Source organism: Prionailurus viverrinus, chromosome C1, assembly GCF_022837055.1.
Source record: "Prionailurus viverrinus isolate Anna chromosome C1, UM_Priviv_1.0, whole genome shotgun sequence".
Classification (NCBI taxonomy): Eukaryota; Metazoa; Chordata; class Mammalia; order Carnivora; family Felidae; genus Prionailurus; species Prionailurus viverrinus.
Genome location: NC_062568.1, coordinates 205,750,517 through 205,769,161, shown reverse-complemented (window position 1 = coordinate 205,769,161; position 18,645 = coordinate 205,750,517). Strand labels below are relative to the sequence as shown.

At 54.7% G+C, this 18,645-nt stretch overlaps 1 protein-coding gene across 5 annotated transcripts; it reads left to right on the top strand.

Moving 5' to 3' along the window:
- The first annotated feature begins 2,904 nt into the window (after positions 1-2,904).
- On the top strand, positions 2,905-18,427 carry MIIP (migration and invasion inhibitory protein). Of its 5 annotated transcripts, none has more exons than XM_047873457.1 (10): positions 2,905-2,924; positions 10,253-10,442; positions 10,688-11,023; positions 11,436-11,520; positions 15,028-15,136; positions 15,218-15,270; positions 15,973-16,102; positions 16,286-16,382; positions 17,154-17,279; positions 17,532-18,427. In XM_047873457.1, the coding sequence occupies exons 2-10, from the start codon at positions 10,314-10,316 to the stop codon at positions 17,607-17,609; spliced, it is 1,143 nt and encodes a 380-aa protein (XP_047729413.1). In that variant the 5' UTR covers positions 2,905-2,924; positions 10,253-10,313; the 3' UTR covers positions 17,610-18,427. The 5 variants fall into 5 exon arrangements, with proteins under 5 accessions (XP_047729413.1, XP_047729410.1, XP_047729414.1 ...); XM_047873454.1 differs by lacking the exon at positions 2,905-2,924 and adding an exon at positions 8,652-8,746; XM_047873456.1 differs by lacking the exon at positions 2,905-2,924 and adding an exon at positions 8,755-9,087.
- Positions 18,428-18,645: the final 218 nt, after the last annotated feature.

Genomic DNA, 18,645 nt, shown 5'->3' with positions numbered 1-18,645 from the left:
GCTGTAACTCCAAGCCATTCATTTTTCACTTAAAAAGTAATGACTCAGACTGGCCCACCCTAGTTTGCCTTCTGAGAACTTGGTTGGGAGCTTTTCTTTCTGTTTTTTGAAGGGCCCTCAGCAGGGACGAGTCAGCCTCCCTGGCCCACCACACCTGTCCCCCCGGGCTCTGGCGCCCCCACTCCCTGCACTGCGGTGGGTGGGAGCCTCATCCTTCCACGTTCCCGGGCCACAGACTTGGGGCATCATCCTGGACCCCGGTGTCGCTCGCTTCATCCAGCCTGTCAGTTCTGGTCTCCAAAATGCCTCTAGACCCTGACCGCTTCCCCGGTCCCTCACAGCCCTTGCTCCGGCCCCAGACACTGCCACCTAACCCGTCCCCTCTTCTTCCCACCCCTGCCCCGTTGTGCTTGTTTCGAGGCAGCAGGCAGCCAGGGACTTCGCCACAGATTTGAACCAGAACTCAGCTCACGTTACTCCTCTACCCTGGCTCCTGGCCCACCCAGAACAGGCCCGAATCGTCCCGGTGGCCTTTCGGGGTCTGCACTGCCTCCGTCCGCCCCTTGCTCCCTGACACCGTCTGCTTTGGCCACACCGGTTTCTTGCTGTTTGGGACTGCGAGGCACTCACCTTAAGCCTTTGCACAGGCTGACCCTCTGCCTGTTCCTCTGGACGTTGCCACTGCTAATTCTTTAACCTCCAAGCCTGCTGGAACGTTCTCTCGTGGTCTGGGTCTACCAGACCACCCTATTTAAAATCCCTATCTCCAGCGCCTGGGTGGCTCAGTCGGTTGAGCGTCCGACTTCGGCTCAGGTCACGATCTCGCTGTTCGTGGGTTCGAGCCCCGCATCGGGCTCTGTGCTGATGGCTCAGAGCCTGGAGCCTGTTTCGGTTTCTGCGTCTCCCTCGCACTCTGGCCCTCCCCTGCTGATGCCCTGTCTCTCTCTCTCTCTCTCTCTCTCTCTCTCTCTCTCAAAAATAAATAAACATAAAAAAAACTTAAAAAAAATAAAAATAAAAATAAAATCCCTATCTCTGCCCCTACTGCCTGGCGCTTCTCAGGCCCCTCACCCTGCAGCATTTGGAATAGATCTGTTTCCTAACAGCCATCCTCCAACACCTAATACTGTTTGTTTTGTGTGTCCACGTGCTAGAACATAAGCCCTGCGAGGCCTGAGGCTTTGTCTGTTTTGTTCACCGGTCTGTGCCAAGCATCTAGCCCAGTGCCTGACACAGAATCAGAACTCAGTAACTACCCGCTGAATTAATGAATCCTGTCCCGGTAACACACATTATCAGCCCTCCGGGGTTGGGAGCCAGGGTTAACAAATGTTCCTGGAAACTTCCCCAAAGTAGGCATGGCACTAGGGGCTTTGAAATGTTCAAATCTCAGCAGCTGGAGGGCTGATGGAGCCTGGATTGGAGCCCAAGTCCTGATTTCCCAAAGCCCAGCGGCTTTCAAACTTTTTTTCTTTTTTTCTTTTTACCCTTACCCACAGTTAGAAACATGATGAACGAGCACACACGCGCATATACGTATAGGGGAAACCAAAAATTTCTGGTCACTCGGTACCCTTTCTCTGTGTATTTTCTCTTCAGCTGCTGTTTGCAATGCACCGAATTGTTCACCAGCTACTCCGAGGTGATGACCCATCTTCCAAGAGGGGTGTTCCTCACTCAACACCGCCTGGTTCTCTCGCCCCAGTCAAGACCAGATGCCTGTGGTTTCTCAACCTACCTCATCTGCCCACTGAGAGTTCTGAGGAATCCCGAGAGGTGGGATTTTCGGTCCTCCAGTAACAATGTCCCTATTTAATCACAAAGTATGTAGCCAGGATGTACCCCTCTTCTAAGGTTGGGCCCTCTTCACAGAGGTCAGGTAAATCCACTCTGTCCTCCAGGACAGAGATCTCGGTCTCTGAGTCAGACTCTCAGGCTTGAGATGAGAACAGCCAACTTTTAATGAGAACTTGGGTGTGTCAGGCGTGTAGACGCATGCACCCAAATCTCCTCAAAAAAATCAGTGACTTCTTTGCCTCCTTGTGCAAATGAGGAATTTGGTTAATTCAGCGAAATACTGAGTGCCTGCTGGTGCTAATGGGCACGGTGCAAAGCTTTAGAAGTGGCAGCAATGGATGAAGTGGATAAAACTTCCTGGTGTTTTTAGAGCTGATATGCTAGCGGGAGAAGGCAGACTGTAGGCCAAACCAATGGAGTCAAAGACATAATGTATCAGAAGATAAGGTCCATGGGGGAAGATGAGTGAGGCAGGGAAGGGCGTGGGAGTGAGGTTGGGGTAGGCCTATGAACAGTGCTTCTTGGGCTGTTCTAGCACTTCCCCTGGTGCACATAGGACCCGTTCTGTGGGGCACGTGTACAGGAGACCTGCTGGGCGGGCTGAGCCGGCGCACGGCTTTGCATCTGGATGCTCTTCGTCCTTGCCGACTAGATAGTGTCAGCCCTTTCGAGTTCGGTCTCTCCAGGGGTCTGTAGTGGGCTTAATTTGCATTTCCTTGGTGACCCATGAGGCCGGGCACCTCTCACGCCCCAGTTATCCTCTCTGTCAGGGGTGATGTGCCTCTCCCGTGTTCTGTCCCTTTCCCCGTCTTGTTCAGATCTTCTCCCATCCGGCGGGCCCTCTTCCGTTCTTCTAGTGGTGTCTTTTGACGAGAAGTTCTTAACGCAGTCCAATTGATCAAGATGACGTTTGGAGGAAGACGGTGGGGGAATGAAACCGGTCCTGTGGATATCTGGGGCAGTGCGTTCTAGACAGAGGGACCGGCGTGTGCAAAGGCCCTGAGGTAGGAGCATGCCCAACGTCTTCAACAGAATGAGACCGGTGAGGCTGGAGCAGAGTGACGGAGGGAGAGAGGAGTAGGAGATTAGGTGTGAAACGGAACTGGAAACAGACCGGGATCTTACGGGTAAGGACTTTGGCTTTACTCTCAGTGAGGTAGATGCGATTGGAGAGCTTTGGGCAGAGGAGTCACGTGAGCTGACCTCCATCTTAATGGGGTCCTGCGATGGAGGTGGTGAAAAGTGGTCAGGTTCTGGAGGCCTTTTGAGGACAGAAATGATGTGATGCGCTGACAGATGCCACGTCGTGACTCACGGATGACTCAGGGTTCTGGGCACGTGGTAGGATGGGGAGAGCTTTAGTGGAGCAGGTTTGGGGGAAATCAGGAGTTCCGTGTTGGACCTGTTCAACCTAAGGTCCCTCTGCTGTAGCTGGGTACGAGAACTTGGAGCTCAGGAGGAGTCTGGCCCCGAGACACACACTTGGGGGTCAGCACACGGATGGTGCTTTGTCCAGACTTCCCCAGGAAGCAGAGCTTCAAGCGGAAGGCTCACGCACCCTCATTTGATTCTGCAGAACAACCCCAGAGAGGAGCAGGGAGGGAGGGAGGGAGAGAAAATGAGGAGGGAGAGCTAGGAGAAGGATGCTTTATCCAGCTGGCTACCATTACACGTGCCTGCGGAATAAGACTGTGACCTTGAGATGCCCGGTACCGTTCCTGGTGGGGAGGAAGGGGGAAGAATTTATCCACTATTTCTCTCCTCCCCTTGGTGGAAGATTTGCCCGTTGGGGCACCGACTCCGCATTTCTGGATCGTGCATACGAACGTCAGGGCCCCGCATTGAGGCCCACGGCGGGTGGTGGAGGTGAGGGGCGCGGGGCGGGTGTGGGCCAGGGGTGGGGTGTGGGCAGGCTGTGCAAGCTGCACATCACTCAGCCCAGGCAGAGCTAGCGCGACAGGCAAGGGAGGCCGGGAGGGTCTGAAGGGGTGCAGAAGGCTTGTGCCAGACAGCCCACCCCTCAACTCACTCAGAGAGCGCTGTCTTCTCTCCCTTCTTTCCTGAGAGGCGGGGTCTGGGTCTGACCCAACAGAGCCCTACAAGGCGGTAGCCAGCACCGGCTCTGCCTCAGAGGACCAGTGGCCCTGGCTACAGGCCCTGCTGCTACAGCTGGTCCCTCGTCCGCCTCCATCCTAGATCTCCCTTATGCCTCGTGCTGCAGCTCCTCTGGTTATTTCCTGGTGGGGTGATCCAGACTTCATCCCTGGGGATCCCAGCCCTTGGTCGTCACGCCCTGGCTGGGCTGTGATCGCCGCGGTTGCCACTTACTGTTAGCAGTGGGTGTGGAAACACCAAGAGCCAGACACCCAAGGGGGTTCCCGACACCCCCCTGCCCCACTGCACAGCCCTGGCTCTTCCGGGTGAGCCCACAGGCCCGCTGGTCTGCCAGCAGGAGGGGGCCAATGACCAGGTCACATCTTCCAGTTGACGGGACCCTATTGTGTCCCTGGGCAGAAGCTTCCTACCCCCAGGCACAGGAAACACAAACTCCAGAAGTGGGTCATTGGAGTGATGAGGGGAGAGGCCTTTTTGACTTCCACCCTCTGCTTCCTGTACCCGTGTGTTGTAGCCGCAGGGGACACAGTGGCGTATCTCAGCTCCTTAGAGAATAGAGCTACGGGGTATGGTTCCTGAGCTTGGTCCTTTCAGGCTGTGCCACCTGGGTGTTGGGGTTCCTGGTGAGATCGGTGCACCCTTTAGTCGGATGCCCATTGTTCCACATTTTGCCAAAAAATGGGCCCTTTGGTGCTGGAAGACGAGCTATTCCCAGCCTGAGTGGCAGAGCCCGGGCTGTGGACGGATTGGCGAGGGCAGGGCGGCCCACCGACAGTGAAGCTTCTTGTCCTCCCGCTTCTAGGTAATTCGGCCTTAAGACTACCTGGGGTATTGTCTGTTGGGGAACTGCCCTCGACAGGCCCCCTGGGAAAAGAACCATAGGGAAGAAAATAAGGTTCCGCAAGAACATGTGTGGCCTTACGTTTAGCCCTTGCCATCCCCTATGGAGACTCCTACTCACAGGAAGGATAGCCTCATGCATTTGCCAGCAAAGGCGGCCAACGAAGGAGAGACATATGGATCCGAAAGCCCCACTCCGGTAACTAAGGAGCGTATCTATGGACGCAGGTCACTCTAACCCCTGGGCCCACTTGGCCCCCAGGAAACATTCCAGATGATGACTGAACCTAGTCAGTTAAAGTACAGAATGGTTCATTGGTTCCTAGGTGCAGGGTCTCTCTGAGAACGTATAAGGCGTGGGTTTCTAAGGCCCTCCCGGCCCCCCTCCTGGCACCTCGGACCCAGGCGAACACTTTTGTTCTTCAAAACCACGAATGGTTCAGGGAAACAACTAAGAGGTCATGTCCCTGTAACTGTTCCACTTGAGGTGTTGAGAGATAAATGACCTTTCATGAAAACAGCAAAGCAAGTACTTTATAGATAAATGTAGATGCATAATAAAAACAATGAAAGAAATTAATCAATACGCAAAGGGCAGGAGGGAACGTTACCAAAAAAAAAAAAACCAATCATGTTATTCCTTATTGGGTGATGACACTAAGGAACAATTTTAGAATTGGGTAAAGCCAGAAAACATAGATGACGTATGTTACAAGGAAATCACTAGCAAATATAATGCCGCGTTTGCTATGATAAATCGGCCAGTTCAACACGCTGCTGTTGTCTGTGTCCGTTTTTATTTTAGTGGTTTATTTTAGTTTTGTTTTATTTTCACTTTTTCGCCGACGCTGTTCATCCTTCGGGAACCCCTGGACCCGCGGGAGCTGGACTCCGGCACGTTGGCGTGAGGCCATGTGTGTGTCCCGGGTCACTGCATTCAGGTGATCTAAAGCCCTCACATGGCCGTCCGGGGGAGGGCCCCGCAAGCAGGTCAGGGGAGCTGGTATGTAGAATAGTATCAATTTCAATAGGTACAAATGGCCCCCTTCCATCAGGGGACTGAAGCCATCGATCTGCTACCAGTGGCTGTCTGGTCCCTCGGAGATGGTATATCGAGGGCTCAGCTTTGTTCCTGCTTCAGCAGACCGGGCGTTCGGTGGCAGAGGGACCTCCGTGAGCCTTTGGGAGAGGAGCCCAGGCCACTTTGACCCCTGTCCTCACGGCTGCTCTGTCTGTCCCTGGGTCCCCCGTACCCACTCTAGGGTGGCTGAGGAGGGAGGCCTGCTGACGTCTAGCAGCACATCAGCCTTTCCAGCTACTTTTTTTTTTTTTTAACTGTTTATTTATTTCGAGAGAGATAAGAGTGCGAGCGAGAGAGGCGCAGAGAGGGAGACAGAGAACCCGAAGCAGCCTCCGCACTGTCAGCGCAGAGCCTGATGCAGGGCTCGAGCTCAGGAACCGTGAGATCATGACCTGAGCCGAAATCATGAGTTGGGTGCTTAACCAGCTGAGCCGCCCAGATGCCCCATTCCAGCTGTTTGTTGACCAACCTTCTCCCCGGCATCGGACATTCTCTGATGGACTGGAAACGTGAGACCCAGAGACTTAATCCGTTGTGCCCCTCCCATTGGTTTTCACAGGTTCATCTTCCTACCCCTTCCCCAGTTCTCCTGCCCCCCCCCCCCCCACATCTTCCAAACTTTTCCTTCCAGGCTCCAGGCCGCCAGCCATTTGCCACCACCCAGGGCATTGTGCGTGTCTGTTCCTCAGGGTGTACATCCCTCTTTATGTGTAGGTGACCAAGTGTGAAGCACACAGCTGTGTCCACTGGGGCAAGGATTAGCCTTTGTCTTTGTCCTCAGGGCCACTCCTGAGAGGGCGTGGTGGCACAAAAGTGGCAGCTGTCCGTTCCAGCTACTACAAACACAATGTGCCCCATGAGGCCAAGTTCTTGTTTCCTTTACTTGCTTCACATCTTTTAACAGCTTTATCCGGTATTTATTTATTTATTTATTTATTTAAAAGTAAGCTCTACGCCCAACACGAGGCTTTGAACTCATGACTCTGAGATCAAAAGTTCCATGCTCTACCAATCGAGCCAGCCAGGCACTCCTACCAAGATGTAATTTTATAGGGGCGCCTGGGTGGCTCAGTTCACTAAGCGTCTGACTCTTGATTTCGGCTCCAGTCATGATCTCATGGTTCATGGGATCAAGCCCTGGGTTGGGCTCTGCACAGTGCAGCTTCAGATTTTCTCTCTTCTTTCTCTGCCCCTTCCCTCCTCCTCTCTCTCTCTCAAAAGAAGTAAACATTTAAAAAGATATAATTTAGGGGCGCCTGGGTGGCTCAGTGCGTTAAGCATCGACTTCAGCTCAGGTCATGATCTCATGGTTCGTGAGTTCGAGCCCCGCGTCGGGCTCCGTGCTGCCAGCTCGGAGCCTGGAGCTGCTTCAGATTCTGTGTCTCCCCCTCTCTCTCTGACCTTTCCCCGCTCGCACTCTGTCTCTCTCTCTCTCTCTCTCAAAAATAAATAAAACATTTTTAAAAATCTTAAAAAATAATTTATATAGAACTGCACATTTAGAGTGTACAATTCAATAACTTTAGACATATATATGCACCACATGCACCATGAGACCATCACCACAACCCAGACAGTGAACGTATCCATCACCGCCAAGGTTTCCTCGTGCCCCTTTACCATGCCTCCTTCCATTCGATCTCCTAGCAACCACTTATCTTTCTATCGCTATAGAGCTATAGATCAGTTTACATTTTCTAAAGTTTTATACAGACGGAAAGTACAGTATGTACTCTTTGTTTTCCATGCAGTGTCACTGTCTTGAGATGCATCCATATTGTGCATATCAATAGTTTATTCATTTTTATTGCTGAGAAGTATCCATTGTATGGATATACCGTAATTTGTTTATCCATTTACCTGTTGACAGATGTTTGGATAAAGCTGCTGTGAACATTCCTATGCAAATCTTTGTATGGACAATTTTTTTTCTTCTTGGATAAATGCTTAGGGGTAGAATGACTGGATTGTATAGAGGATACGAATTCAATGAAAAGAAAACCCAGCTTTATTGAGGTGTAATTTACATACCACACAATTCAATCATTTAAGCAAGTTTACAAAGTCGTGCAGCCTTCACCACAATCCAATTTTAGAACATGTCCATCACCCCAAAATGATCCCTCTCTTTCTTTCTCCTTTCCTTTTTTCCCCTTCCTTCCTCCCTCCTATCCTTTCTTCCTTTCTGTTAATTTGCTGAATCCAGCTGATTAGTTTAAAAATGCTCTGAGCAAGTCACTTCATCTTTTATGGCTTCATTTTTGTTTTCGCTGTAAAATGGGGCTGGCATGCACTGGCCTATAGAAAATACCTGGAACATAGCACTCCATACATTATAGGTATCTATATTCGTGCTAATTTACTCCCTTTCCTCCAGGCAAGGACCCCTCTTCATTCTTCTCTGCCCCCCCAATGCCTAGTACAGTGCCTCTTAGCACAAAGTAGGCACGATAAATACCGGAAAGAAAGTATGGAAGAATGGGTCTCCAGCCACCGCCTACCCCAGCCCCGCCTGGCATCCCTCAGCAGAATTCTGCTTAGCGGGAGCAGCGCCGGGTCCAGACTTCGAAACTGCCCCAGCCAAACCCCGCGAGTTCGGCCGCCCCATCCTGACCAATCGGAGCTCGCCCTCCGGGAGCCCGCTCCAGACCGATAGTTGACGTCCAGTACACGACCTTGGAAATTGACCAATCAGCTATTGAGTCCCTCTGTTAGTCCCGCCCCGATGTTGAAACTGCCGCTTCGGAATGCCGAGTAACGTTCGCAGGAGCGTCCGACTCCTCCCGCAATCTGACCATTCAGGACGGCCGGATCTGGCTCCGCCCCCAGCGGCAGCGACGCGTGGGGCGAGAAGGGCGGGACTACGGGCTGCGAAAGCGGCGTCGGGCTTGCGGGTTTCCAGGTTTCCAGGAGGTGAGCGCGGAAGCTGCGGGGCCGCCGTGAGGCGGAAGGACTCGGCGGGAGGTCCCACGTGCGCCCCCGCGGAGGATCCGGGAACCGCGATGGGAAGGAAGGGGGAGGCTGAGCCTCTTTTCCCGGGAGCGTCCGGCAGTTTTGCTGCCCCTGTTTGTCTTGTGAACGTCGCCTTCCCGTTGCATTTGCGCCGCTGTTAGCTTCCCAGGCGCGGCCGCAGCAAGAATCGTCTATACTCGGGACGCGTGTGTGGGGCGTGTCCGGTGTAGTCTGTTTTTTCGACCTCAGCCCCTGCAGCCTGGCCCTGAGAAGGGGGCTCCTGGTGACGGCGATCCAGAAGTGTGGGTGGGAGGGAGGGAGGGTTGGGGGTCGGGCCGGGTTTCTGCGAGTAGGGTCTGGCCCGACCCAGTGTTAAAACCGGGATGGTGCACATTCCGGGACATTGAGTTTCTGGGTGGAGCCTGGGCCTGGAGCCTTGAGAGGATTAGGCAGCGCCTTCCCCTAGTCTGCAGAAATCCCTTCCGGAAGCATCTCTGTGTTCCTGACCCTGGATCCCGGGGGGGGGGGGGGGGGGGGGGGGGGGGGAGGGGGAGGGGAGGTAAAGAATGAGGAGAGGAGAAGGCTTCCCAAGCACCTCTCTGCACAAGGGAGAGGCTGGAGTGACCATGGACCCTGTAGCCAGATTTGGGTTCAAATCCCGGCCTTGTCACTAGCTGTGTGACGTGGGGCAAGTTGGTTAACTTTTCTGAACTTTGGTTTCTTCGTTTGTAAAATGGAAGGGTGGGCAGGATAGAGGGAAGAGCCCGTTCAGGAGCCTGCTTTGTGTTGGAGTCACAAGTTATAATACTTTATATTTGTAGACTTGCCCTAATTGTTTTCTACATATTATCCTAATATCTACATACTTGTACATATTATCCAAATTTTATTGTTAAAGGGGATTGTTCTCTTTTGGCATGTAAGCGAACACACTCTGGCCAGTTTAGTAATAAGAGAACGTTTGTGGGATGCTCACTCTGTACCAGGTACCATAGTAAGGTTTAACATGCATTATCTCATTTAATCCCTGCAGTAACACACAGTCTCTCTCAAAAATAAATAAACTTAAAAAAATAAAAATAGGGCGCCTGGGTAGCTCAGTCGGTTAAGTGGCCAACTCTTGGTTTCGGCTCAGGTCATAATCTCACAGTTTGGGGTTCAAGCCCCACATCGGGCCCCGCGCTGATGGTGTGGAGCCTGCCTGGGATTCTCTCTCTCCTGCTCTCTCTGCCCCTCTCCTGCTCTCCCTCTCTCAAAAAATAAGTAAACTTAAAAAAAAAAAAAAATCTCTACAGTAACCTTACGAGTTAGACAGTCATCATCTCTGTTTGGCATATGAGGAAACTGAGGCACAGAGAGATTAAATCACTTGGTTGGGGCTACACAGTTAGGGAGTTCCAGAGCGGGGATTCGAACCCAGGCCTCCGGCTCCACTGGCAGCCCAGTGTCATGCTGTTTTGGCTTCAGGTAGAAGAGCTGGGCCTGGTTCCTGGCCCGGAGGGGGCTCCGCAGCCCAGGAGGAAGCCTCATGATAACGCCTGGGATGGTGGAGACCAAGGACTCGGTGCAGCTCCGGCAGCTCAATCTGGTGCTCCTGAGGCAGCTGTGGGTCGGGCAAGATGCTGTGCGGCGGTCGGTGGCCAAGGCAGCCTCAGGGGTGAGCACCCGCCTTGAGAACTCCCGGGGGTGTGGAGGGGGCTGCCTGACCAGGCCAGAATCCAGACCTCCAGTGCAGCGTGCCCAGTTTAGTGGCGAAGGGGAAACTGAGGCCCAGCGAGGAAGGGACTGGGTGGGACGTGCAGAGGCCGGAGCAGGAATGAGGACCCAGGCTTTCGTGCCTAGTGCAGGCCAGCTGGGTGTGTGACCAGGGCGCTGCCTGGTGACCTGGCCTCTCTGTTCCAGTCAACCCGGGACTCCAGCAGCAGCTGTGACTCCCAGACTCCATCGTCCCAGGAGACGTCCTCGGTGGCCCCGAGAGCCTCCAGCCTTCAGGGTGCCCACCAGGGTGGCCCCTGTGATATGTCCTGGGCTGGCGGGGCCAGCTCTGGAGTGATGTCTCTCCCACCTGCCGCATACGGACGCCGGCCGTCCCTGGGTTCACTGAGGCCCTGCTCGGCACCCTTACTGGCCATCTCAGACCCGGATGGCACAGAGCTTTCAGGAGAGCCGGACAGGCCGGGGCCTCAGGAGGCCCAGGCCCAGAGGTCCATCCTGGATCAACAAAGCAGGCCGTCCAAGGTAACGTGGGAGAATAGAACTTCCTTGAACGTCAGTTCGCCTGTCTGACAAATGCAGTCACGGGCAGCCCCCCTTACGGGGTGAGAGGCTTCCAGAAGGTGCCTCGAGTCATGTCCAGCTCACCCTAAGTGCTCGAAAAGTGGTGGTGTTAGTTTCTCAGCACTTTGGGAAGAAGGTGATGAGCCTGTTATACAGATGGGAAGACCAAGGCTCCGAGGCTTGGTTAGAGTCACACATAAGGGGAACTTGGGGGGCCCGTTCTTATCCTCCAGCTCCCGAGTCCGTGGCCGAGCCCCGGGGCCCATGTCAGGGTACAAGTTAAGACACAGCTCCTTTCCTTCCCCCAAGGTGGGACCTCCTTCGGGCTGGGCCTGCAGGCCTAGTCTTTGCCCCTCTTTGTCTCCCTCCTCAGCCAAGAGTGACCTTCGGTGATGAGTCTTCAGTGCCTGACAGGAGCTGGCGCCTCAGACCATACTTGGGCTACGACTGGATCGCAGGTATGGCCGCTTCCAGATACCTGCCTGAGCCGCTGTCGGGACTGAATGAATGAATGAGGCAGAGCTGCCATATTCTTTAGTATTTATTGGTCCTAGGCCCTTGCAAAACTCTGTATGCGTGTCACTCTTTACCTTTTACTGCCCGTCCCCCTCTACCCCCACCCCCAGCAACCTCAGTGGCCCAGCTGCTCTCCCTTTGGCTTCGTCCACCCTGTTCCTATCCATTTTTGACATGACAGCCAGAATGAATTTTTAAACGTGGGGATCAGAATACTTAGCAGTTAGAAGAAAACCCAAAGTCCTCATTTAGACTTAGGGGGTATGACCTAGCCTCACTTAGCTCTGTTGACATGACCTCTGACTATCCACTTTCTGGCTCTTTGCTCCAGCTTCTCTGGTCTCCTTGGTGGTCCTTGAACCTGCCATACTCATGGTCACCTCAGGGCCTTTGCGCTTGCTATTCCTACTGCCTGGCGTGCGCTTCCCCAGGTTCACACCCTGTGGTTCCTTTTCGTCACTGAGGGCCCAGCTTAAAGTCTAGGCCTTTCTTGCGAGCATACTGTCGTAGGGCCACTGCCCCCTGCGTCATTGCCTGTGGCATTAATCATTTGTATGTTCTTCGTATCATTTGTTCTCAGGAATCGTCTTGTTTCCTTGTTGTTTTTTTTTCTTGAAGTTTTTAAGTAATCTCTACACCCAGTGTGGGGCTTGAACTCCCAACCCCGAGATCACTTTCTTCCAACGGAGCCAGCCAGGCACCCCTTGTTTCCTTGTGTCTTGTCTGAGTTCTCCACTAGAACGCTAGAACGAATTTGAGCAGGGCCATAGCTGTCTTCTTGCTGTATTTCCCAAGCCTGAGCTTAGGTGTAGGACACATGGCAGGCCCTTAGACAGCACTTGTTGAATGAGAGAGTGAGTGGCCTTAAGAGGTGGGTGCTGTTTGGATCCTCGTTTTGCAAAGGAGGAAACTGAGGCACGGAGAGGTTGAGTTGCTTCCTGAAGGCAGGTGCTCCATGGGGTTGCTGGGGCCAGGGGTGGTGGAGACTCAGGCCCCATCCCAAGGATTTCCCAGCCTGTCAGCTCACTGCCTTGCTTGCCATTTGTGGAAAATGGAGGCATCCGCCTCCCGCCTGCCCTGTTCCTGTGCTCGCTCTCTTTTCCGAGGGTGAGCGAGCGCTCCCATCTAAGGACTGTCCCCGCGTTTATACGCTCTGCCCCATCCCCTCCAGCCTCCCAGAGGATTTGCATCTTGTGATTCTCTCCTCACTCGGTCCCAGCAGCATATGAACAGCCCAGAGGAGTGATGAGTGGTGGTTTTACCTGGTGCTCATTATGTGCGTTGTTCTTCTCTCGGCTTTACTCCTGTTCTCTCCTTTGCTTTTCACGGTGACCCTACCAGCTGGGTGCTGCTGTTGTCCCCGTTGACGGATGACAAGGCCGAGCCACGAGGGCTGAGCCACTTAGCGAAGTCTTCCCTCTGCTCAGGGGTAAAGCTGCAATGTGCTATTTTCTATCCCGCTGAAACGTTTCTCTTTTTTTTTTTTTTAATTTTTTTTTTTAATGTTTATCCATTTTTGAGAGACAGAGAGAGACAGAGCATGAGCGGGGAAGGGGCAGAGAGAGAGGGAGACACAGAATCTGAAACAGGCTCCAGGCTCTGAGCTGTCAGCACAGAGCCCGACGTGGGGCTCGAACTCACGGACTATGAGATCATGACCTGAGCTGAAGTTGGACGCCCAACTTCTGAGCCACCCAGGTGCCCCGAAACATTTCTCTCTTTATCTTATGTTTGCTTCTGGTCACTGCCTGTTTTCTCTGCTTTTCTTAATTTCTTTCTTTCTTTCTTTCTTTCTTTCTTTCTTTCTTGCTTTTTCTTTCTTTCTCTCGTCTTTTGGTTTTTGGTTTTTTTCTTAATTTTATTTTTTATTTTTTAAAATTTACACCCAAATTAGTTAGGATATGGTGCAACAATGATTTCAGGAGTAGATTCCTTAGTGCCCCTTAACCCATTTAGCCCATCCCGCCCTCCCACAACCCTTCCCCTTAACCTTCTGTTTGTTCTCCATATTTAAGAGTCTGTCCCCCTCCCTGTTTTAATATTATTTTTGTTTCCCTTCCCTTATGTTCATCTGTTTTGTCTCGCAAAGTCCTCATATGAGTGAAGTCATATGATTTTTGTCTTTCTCTGACTGACTAATTCCACTTAGCATAATAGCCTCCAGTTCCATCCACATAGTTAGTTGCAGATGCAAGATTTCATTCTTTTTGATTGCCGAGTAATACTCCATTGTGTATGTGTATATACACACACACACACACACACATACACACATACACACACCACATCTTCTTTATCCATTCATCCGTCGATAGACATTTAGGCTCTTTCCATACTTTGGCTATTGTTGATAGTGCTGCTGTAAACATTGGGATGCATGTGTCCCTTCGAAACAGCACACCCATATCCCGTGGATAAATGCCTAGTAGTGCAGTTGCTGGGTCGTAGGGTAGTTCTCTTTTTAGTTTTTTGAGGAACCTCCATGCTGTTTTCCAGAGTGGCTGCACCAGCTTGCATTCCCATCTCTGCTTTTCTTTATAACAGAACTCCTCATAAGGGCTCTCTCGACTCGCCATCTCCAGTTTCCCTCCCTCGCTTTTTCTTGGTTGGGCTTCGGTCCCCTGCCGACACCGCCCTGTCATCCATGAGCTCTGTGTTGCATGCGTGCCTGACTCTGCTCTACTTCCTGGCGGGCGTCACTATTTGGTTTCGTGTCACAGGTTTCTTTGGTGACTAGTTTCTTGCCACCATGGTTTTTTTTTTTAATTTTTTTTAATGTTTATTTTTGAGAGAGAGAGAGAGAGAGAGACAGAGCACAAGCAGGGGACAGGCAGAGAGAGAGAAGGAAACACAGAAACTGAAGCAGGCTCCAGGCTCTGAGCTGTCAGCAGAAAGCCTGACGCGGGGCTCAAACTCACAAACCGTGGCATCATGACCTGAGCTGAAGTCGGACGCTTAACCGACTGAGCCACCCAGGTGCCCCTTTTGCCACCATATCTGTGAGGCTCATGAGGGCATGGGGCACCTGGGTGGCTTAGTCTTTTAAGTATCCAACTCTTGGTTTTGGCTCAGGTCATGATCTCAGGGTTCATGAGTTCAAGCCCCGTGTCGGGCTCTGCACTGACCGTGTGGGGCTTGCTTGGGATTCTCTCCCTCTCCCTCTCTCTCTCTGCTCCTCCTGCACGCTCGCTCTCTCTTTGAAAACAAATAAATAAAACTTAAAAAAAAACAACAACCAGTGTCTGGCCCCTAGGAGGGGCTCTGTAAATATTTTTTGCCTGGATGCTTGCACAGACAAAGCCAGCAGTCACGGTGAACAGAGGGCCCCCTCCAGGTCTGCACGAGGCAGAGTGGGGGGCAAAGCAGGTAGACTGGAGTGCTGTGCCGAGCACCCCTTGAGGCTCGGCCAGTGGCCACACAGCAGCTCCCCGGTGCTTTGCCCACTCCAGGGTCTCTGGACAACACCTCGCCCATCACCAGCAAGCCCGAGGCCTTCTTCTCGAAGCTGCAGGATTTCCGGGAAGCCAACAAGGAGGAGTGTATTCACAGTGACCCCGAGTGAGCAGGGCTGGCCGAGGGGGTGGGCAGGGCGGCTCGGGGACCCCGTCGCCTGGCCTGCTCACCCCTGTCACTTCACAGACCCCGGTCCCTCAGCCTCTGGGAGAGCAGCAGGGTGGACCAAGACCACGAATGTGAGTGTAAATTCTCGGCAGCCTGGCCAAGGTCTCGGGGGCCTAGGGAGGCAGCTGGGGTGGCGGGGACTTGGGGAGGGAGGCCTTGGGTCTGGACAGGGTGGGGCAGGCCCTGGGGTGGGGGGGGGGGGGGTGAGGGTGCACTGAGGCCCGGACTTGTGGAGATCTGGGCCGGACGTTTGTCACCTTACCTCTCGCCAGCTGCCTCCTTTCCTGTGTGCCCCCCACTTCCTCCAGTCGGCGCTCCGGGGGTGGGGTGGGGGAGAGGTGCTGGCTCAGTCACAGAGTCCTGAGTCTTTGCTTTGGGTTTGTGTCTGCAGCACGTGGTGCATTCACATGCGTGCCTCACGCGTAAGGAAGGGCCGTTCGTGTGAACACGTGTGTGCGTGCACACCGTGTGTGCTTGCCAGTTCAGGCACGCGCACGTGTGTCCGTGCATGTGACCGTACAGAGCCGTGCTTTGGGTTTGCACGTGTCACATTGATGGGTGTGTGCGCACGCGTGCGAGTGTGTGTCCTCCGTGTTTTGTGACGTGAGCTCAGGTGCGTGTTAGTGTTCCGTACGTGTACACCTGCATGCGCCTGTGCGTGCGGCTGCCGGCGGGGGGGTGGCGTCAGCGGGCCCGTGTGGTTGGGGTAGGAAGGGGGTCCAGGGATCCGGGCCTCCGGCTGAAGGGAGCTGCCGCTTCTCACGGCCCCGCAGGCGTGTACTGTTACCGCGTCAACCGGCGCCTGTTTCTGGTGCCTTCGGATCCTGGCTCCCCCTGCCGCCTGTGCAGGACACCTCGGGACCAGCGGGGCCCCGAGACCCTGGTGGAGCCCGCGCAGGTCAGGTGAGTGGCCAGAGTAGGTAGGACACCCAGGGGCAGCCATGGAGGCGGCAGCGACCGAGGAGAGGAGCCCAGCCTGAGGCCCGCCGGTCTTAGGGAGGGAAGGCCGGGTCCGGGGCTGGGGTCCCAGAGCGGCCCGGAGGCGCCCAAAGCAACGCCTTCTCTGTCCACTGCCCCTACCCCCAGGGTGAGCATCCCGCTGTCTGTCCTGGACCCTCCACACCGGCACCGCGTCCACCGACGGAAGAGCTTCGACGCTTCTGACACGCTGGCCCTGCCCCGGGTGAGCAGCCGAGTGGGGCCTGGGTGGAGCTGAGCGCGGGGCCCAGGTTCCCTGGTGGATGTTGAGGCCCAGAGAGGGCCACAGACTGTCCCAGGGCCCACAGAGAGGCTGGGCACAAGGAGGGTGGGTGCCCAGATCCCTGGAGTTCAGGCTGGGCCATTTCCATCACCTGTATTATGCTTGTTGCCTGTTCCCCACCCACGATGTGGCTTCCAGGATAAGCGTCCCACTGTCCAGATGAGACAAGGCAGAGGGAGGGCACTGGCCTCCGGTCCGCAGGTGGAAGTGCTGGGATTTGAACCCAGGTCCTTAATGTTTCCATCGAGCCTCTCCTAGAAACATTCTTTATGTCCCCTGGGTAAGGGTGGGGGTCAGTGGAGATCCCTCCTCTGCCGGTTGAGGCTGGGGGAGCTGAGACTGGGGAGAGGAGAAAGGATGCCGAAGAAAGTTAGCCTGCTCGCCTGCAAAATGAACGCATGAGTCCTCAGACCGGGGGCGGGGGGTGGGTAGTTCAGGGAATTAGTCCCCATCAGGCGTGGGGCAGAGCCCAGCATACAGGAAGTGCTCTGTCAGTATCCACGGCCTTCCCTCCTCCCGTCTCAGGCCAGGGGCCCAGGGCCTGGGTCAGCGGGGTAAGGAAAGGGATGCCTGGGGTAACCCAGGATACAGGCAGTCAGTCCCAGGGGAGAGGCACGGCCCCTCCCTGGGGTGCGCCGCATCAGAGCAGAGCCCTGCCACAGATCAGGTGCCTTAATCCCTTGCTCTCCACAGCATTGCCTGATGGGCTGGGACATTCTCCCTCCGAAGCCCGAGAAAAGCTCAGCTCCCAAGAGCCTGGACCTTTGGTCCTGTGTCTCCTCCGAGGCCCAGCACCGGAAGCTGTCAGCTGCCCGCCTGGTATGGTCCAGGGTACCCCAGGAGGGACAGATGCCTAGGAGTAGGCCTGGGGTCTGCAGAGTCCCTAGAGGGGTGGGGTGGATTGGGGCAGGGAGTGCAGAGCCTGGAAGCTTCTCTCTGCAGGAGCCCAGCCCACAGCACCCTTCCAGGCTCTTCTTGCCAACTACCCCACCCTCCCCAGGAAGGATGACGTGGGAATTGGGGGCGACTTCCACAGTGGTCCCCTCTGACCCCTCCCTGTTCACCATCCAGGCCCAGCCAACACGAGTCCCACCCTCCACCCCATTCCGGTCACAACTCCAGCCTCGCGCGCCCTGGCCGAAGCCCTGAGGACTGGCCACCCGGAGGAGGACAGAGCCCCTGCCATCCCCCCTAACCCCTCTCCTCTGGCAGGGCACCCACCAGAGGGGAGCCCTGCCTGGCTTCAGCTGGAGGTGAATGTAGTCCCCACCCTCTTGGGTTGGGCAGGCGGATGGGCTCAGGCCCTTCTGCTTCCTGGAGACAGAGGTGGGGACTCCAGGGTTGGGGGGTGCGGGTGAAAGAGGATGGGGTGACATGTTTGTAAATAAAGCTCAGTGGCGTCTGCAGCACCAGATTTCCCACATGTGCTGGGTCCACCCTGCTGATGCCCTCAGTGCCCAGGAGGTGCTCTGGCGGCAGCCTATTCCCTTGCCTGGGGAAAGACACGTCTGACAACCTCTACTGGGCCGAAGGGATCCAGTGCCCTGAGGTTGGTTCTCGGTGCAGCTTCCAACTCTGGGCAGATGGCCTCCCGGGTGGGAGGGAGGCGCTCTGGAACCCAGACTGTCTCCTGTGGATGAGGCTGAAGCTGTGGACCATGAGTGAGTTCTCCCCTTCCTGGTCTCTGAAGCTGGGGTCCGTTGACAGAGGGCTTCTCTTAAAGTCCCTGGGCCAGTGGCTCCTCGACTGCTCTCCCCAGCCCAGCCCGAGAAGCCACAGGGGACCCAGAGCTGCCGCAGGCACAGGTGGGGAAGCCGAGAGCCAGGCAGGGCTGGCAGTGAGTGCAGATATCCCCCCCTCGTGGATTAACAGCCAGTGTCTGTCTTCCCCCCATAGGTTGAACGATATAAAATTCCTGGTTTTGTAAGATGAACATGAAATAAAAGGGGAACTGAAGCCCCAAGGAGGCACGTGGTTTTTCTGAGGTTTCTCCACTTTGAGGGCTGGAACTAGGGTTGTGGTCTCCTGTGGCTTCCACAGGAAGCTGTCATGGCTGTGACGCCAGGAAAGCCTGGTGTGTCCCCCCCCCGCCCGGTGTGGCTCACAACACACGTGTTAATCAGGGTGAGGGAGGTTCTGCCGCAGTAACTGATGAATCCCCAGCTCTCAGTGGCTGGCCTCTGTG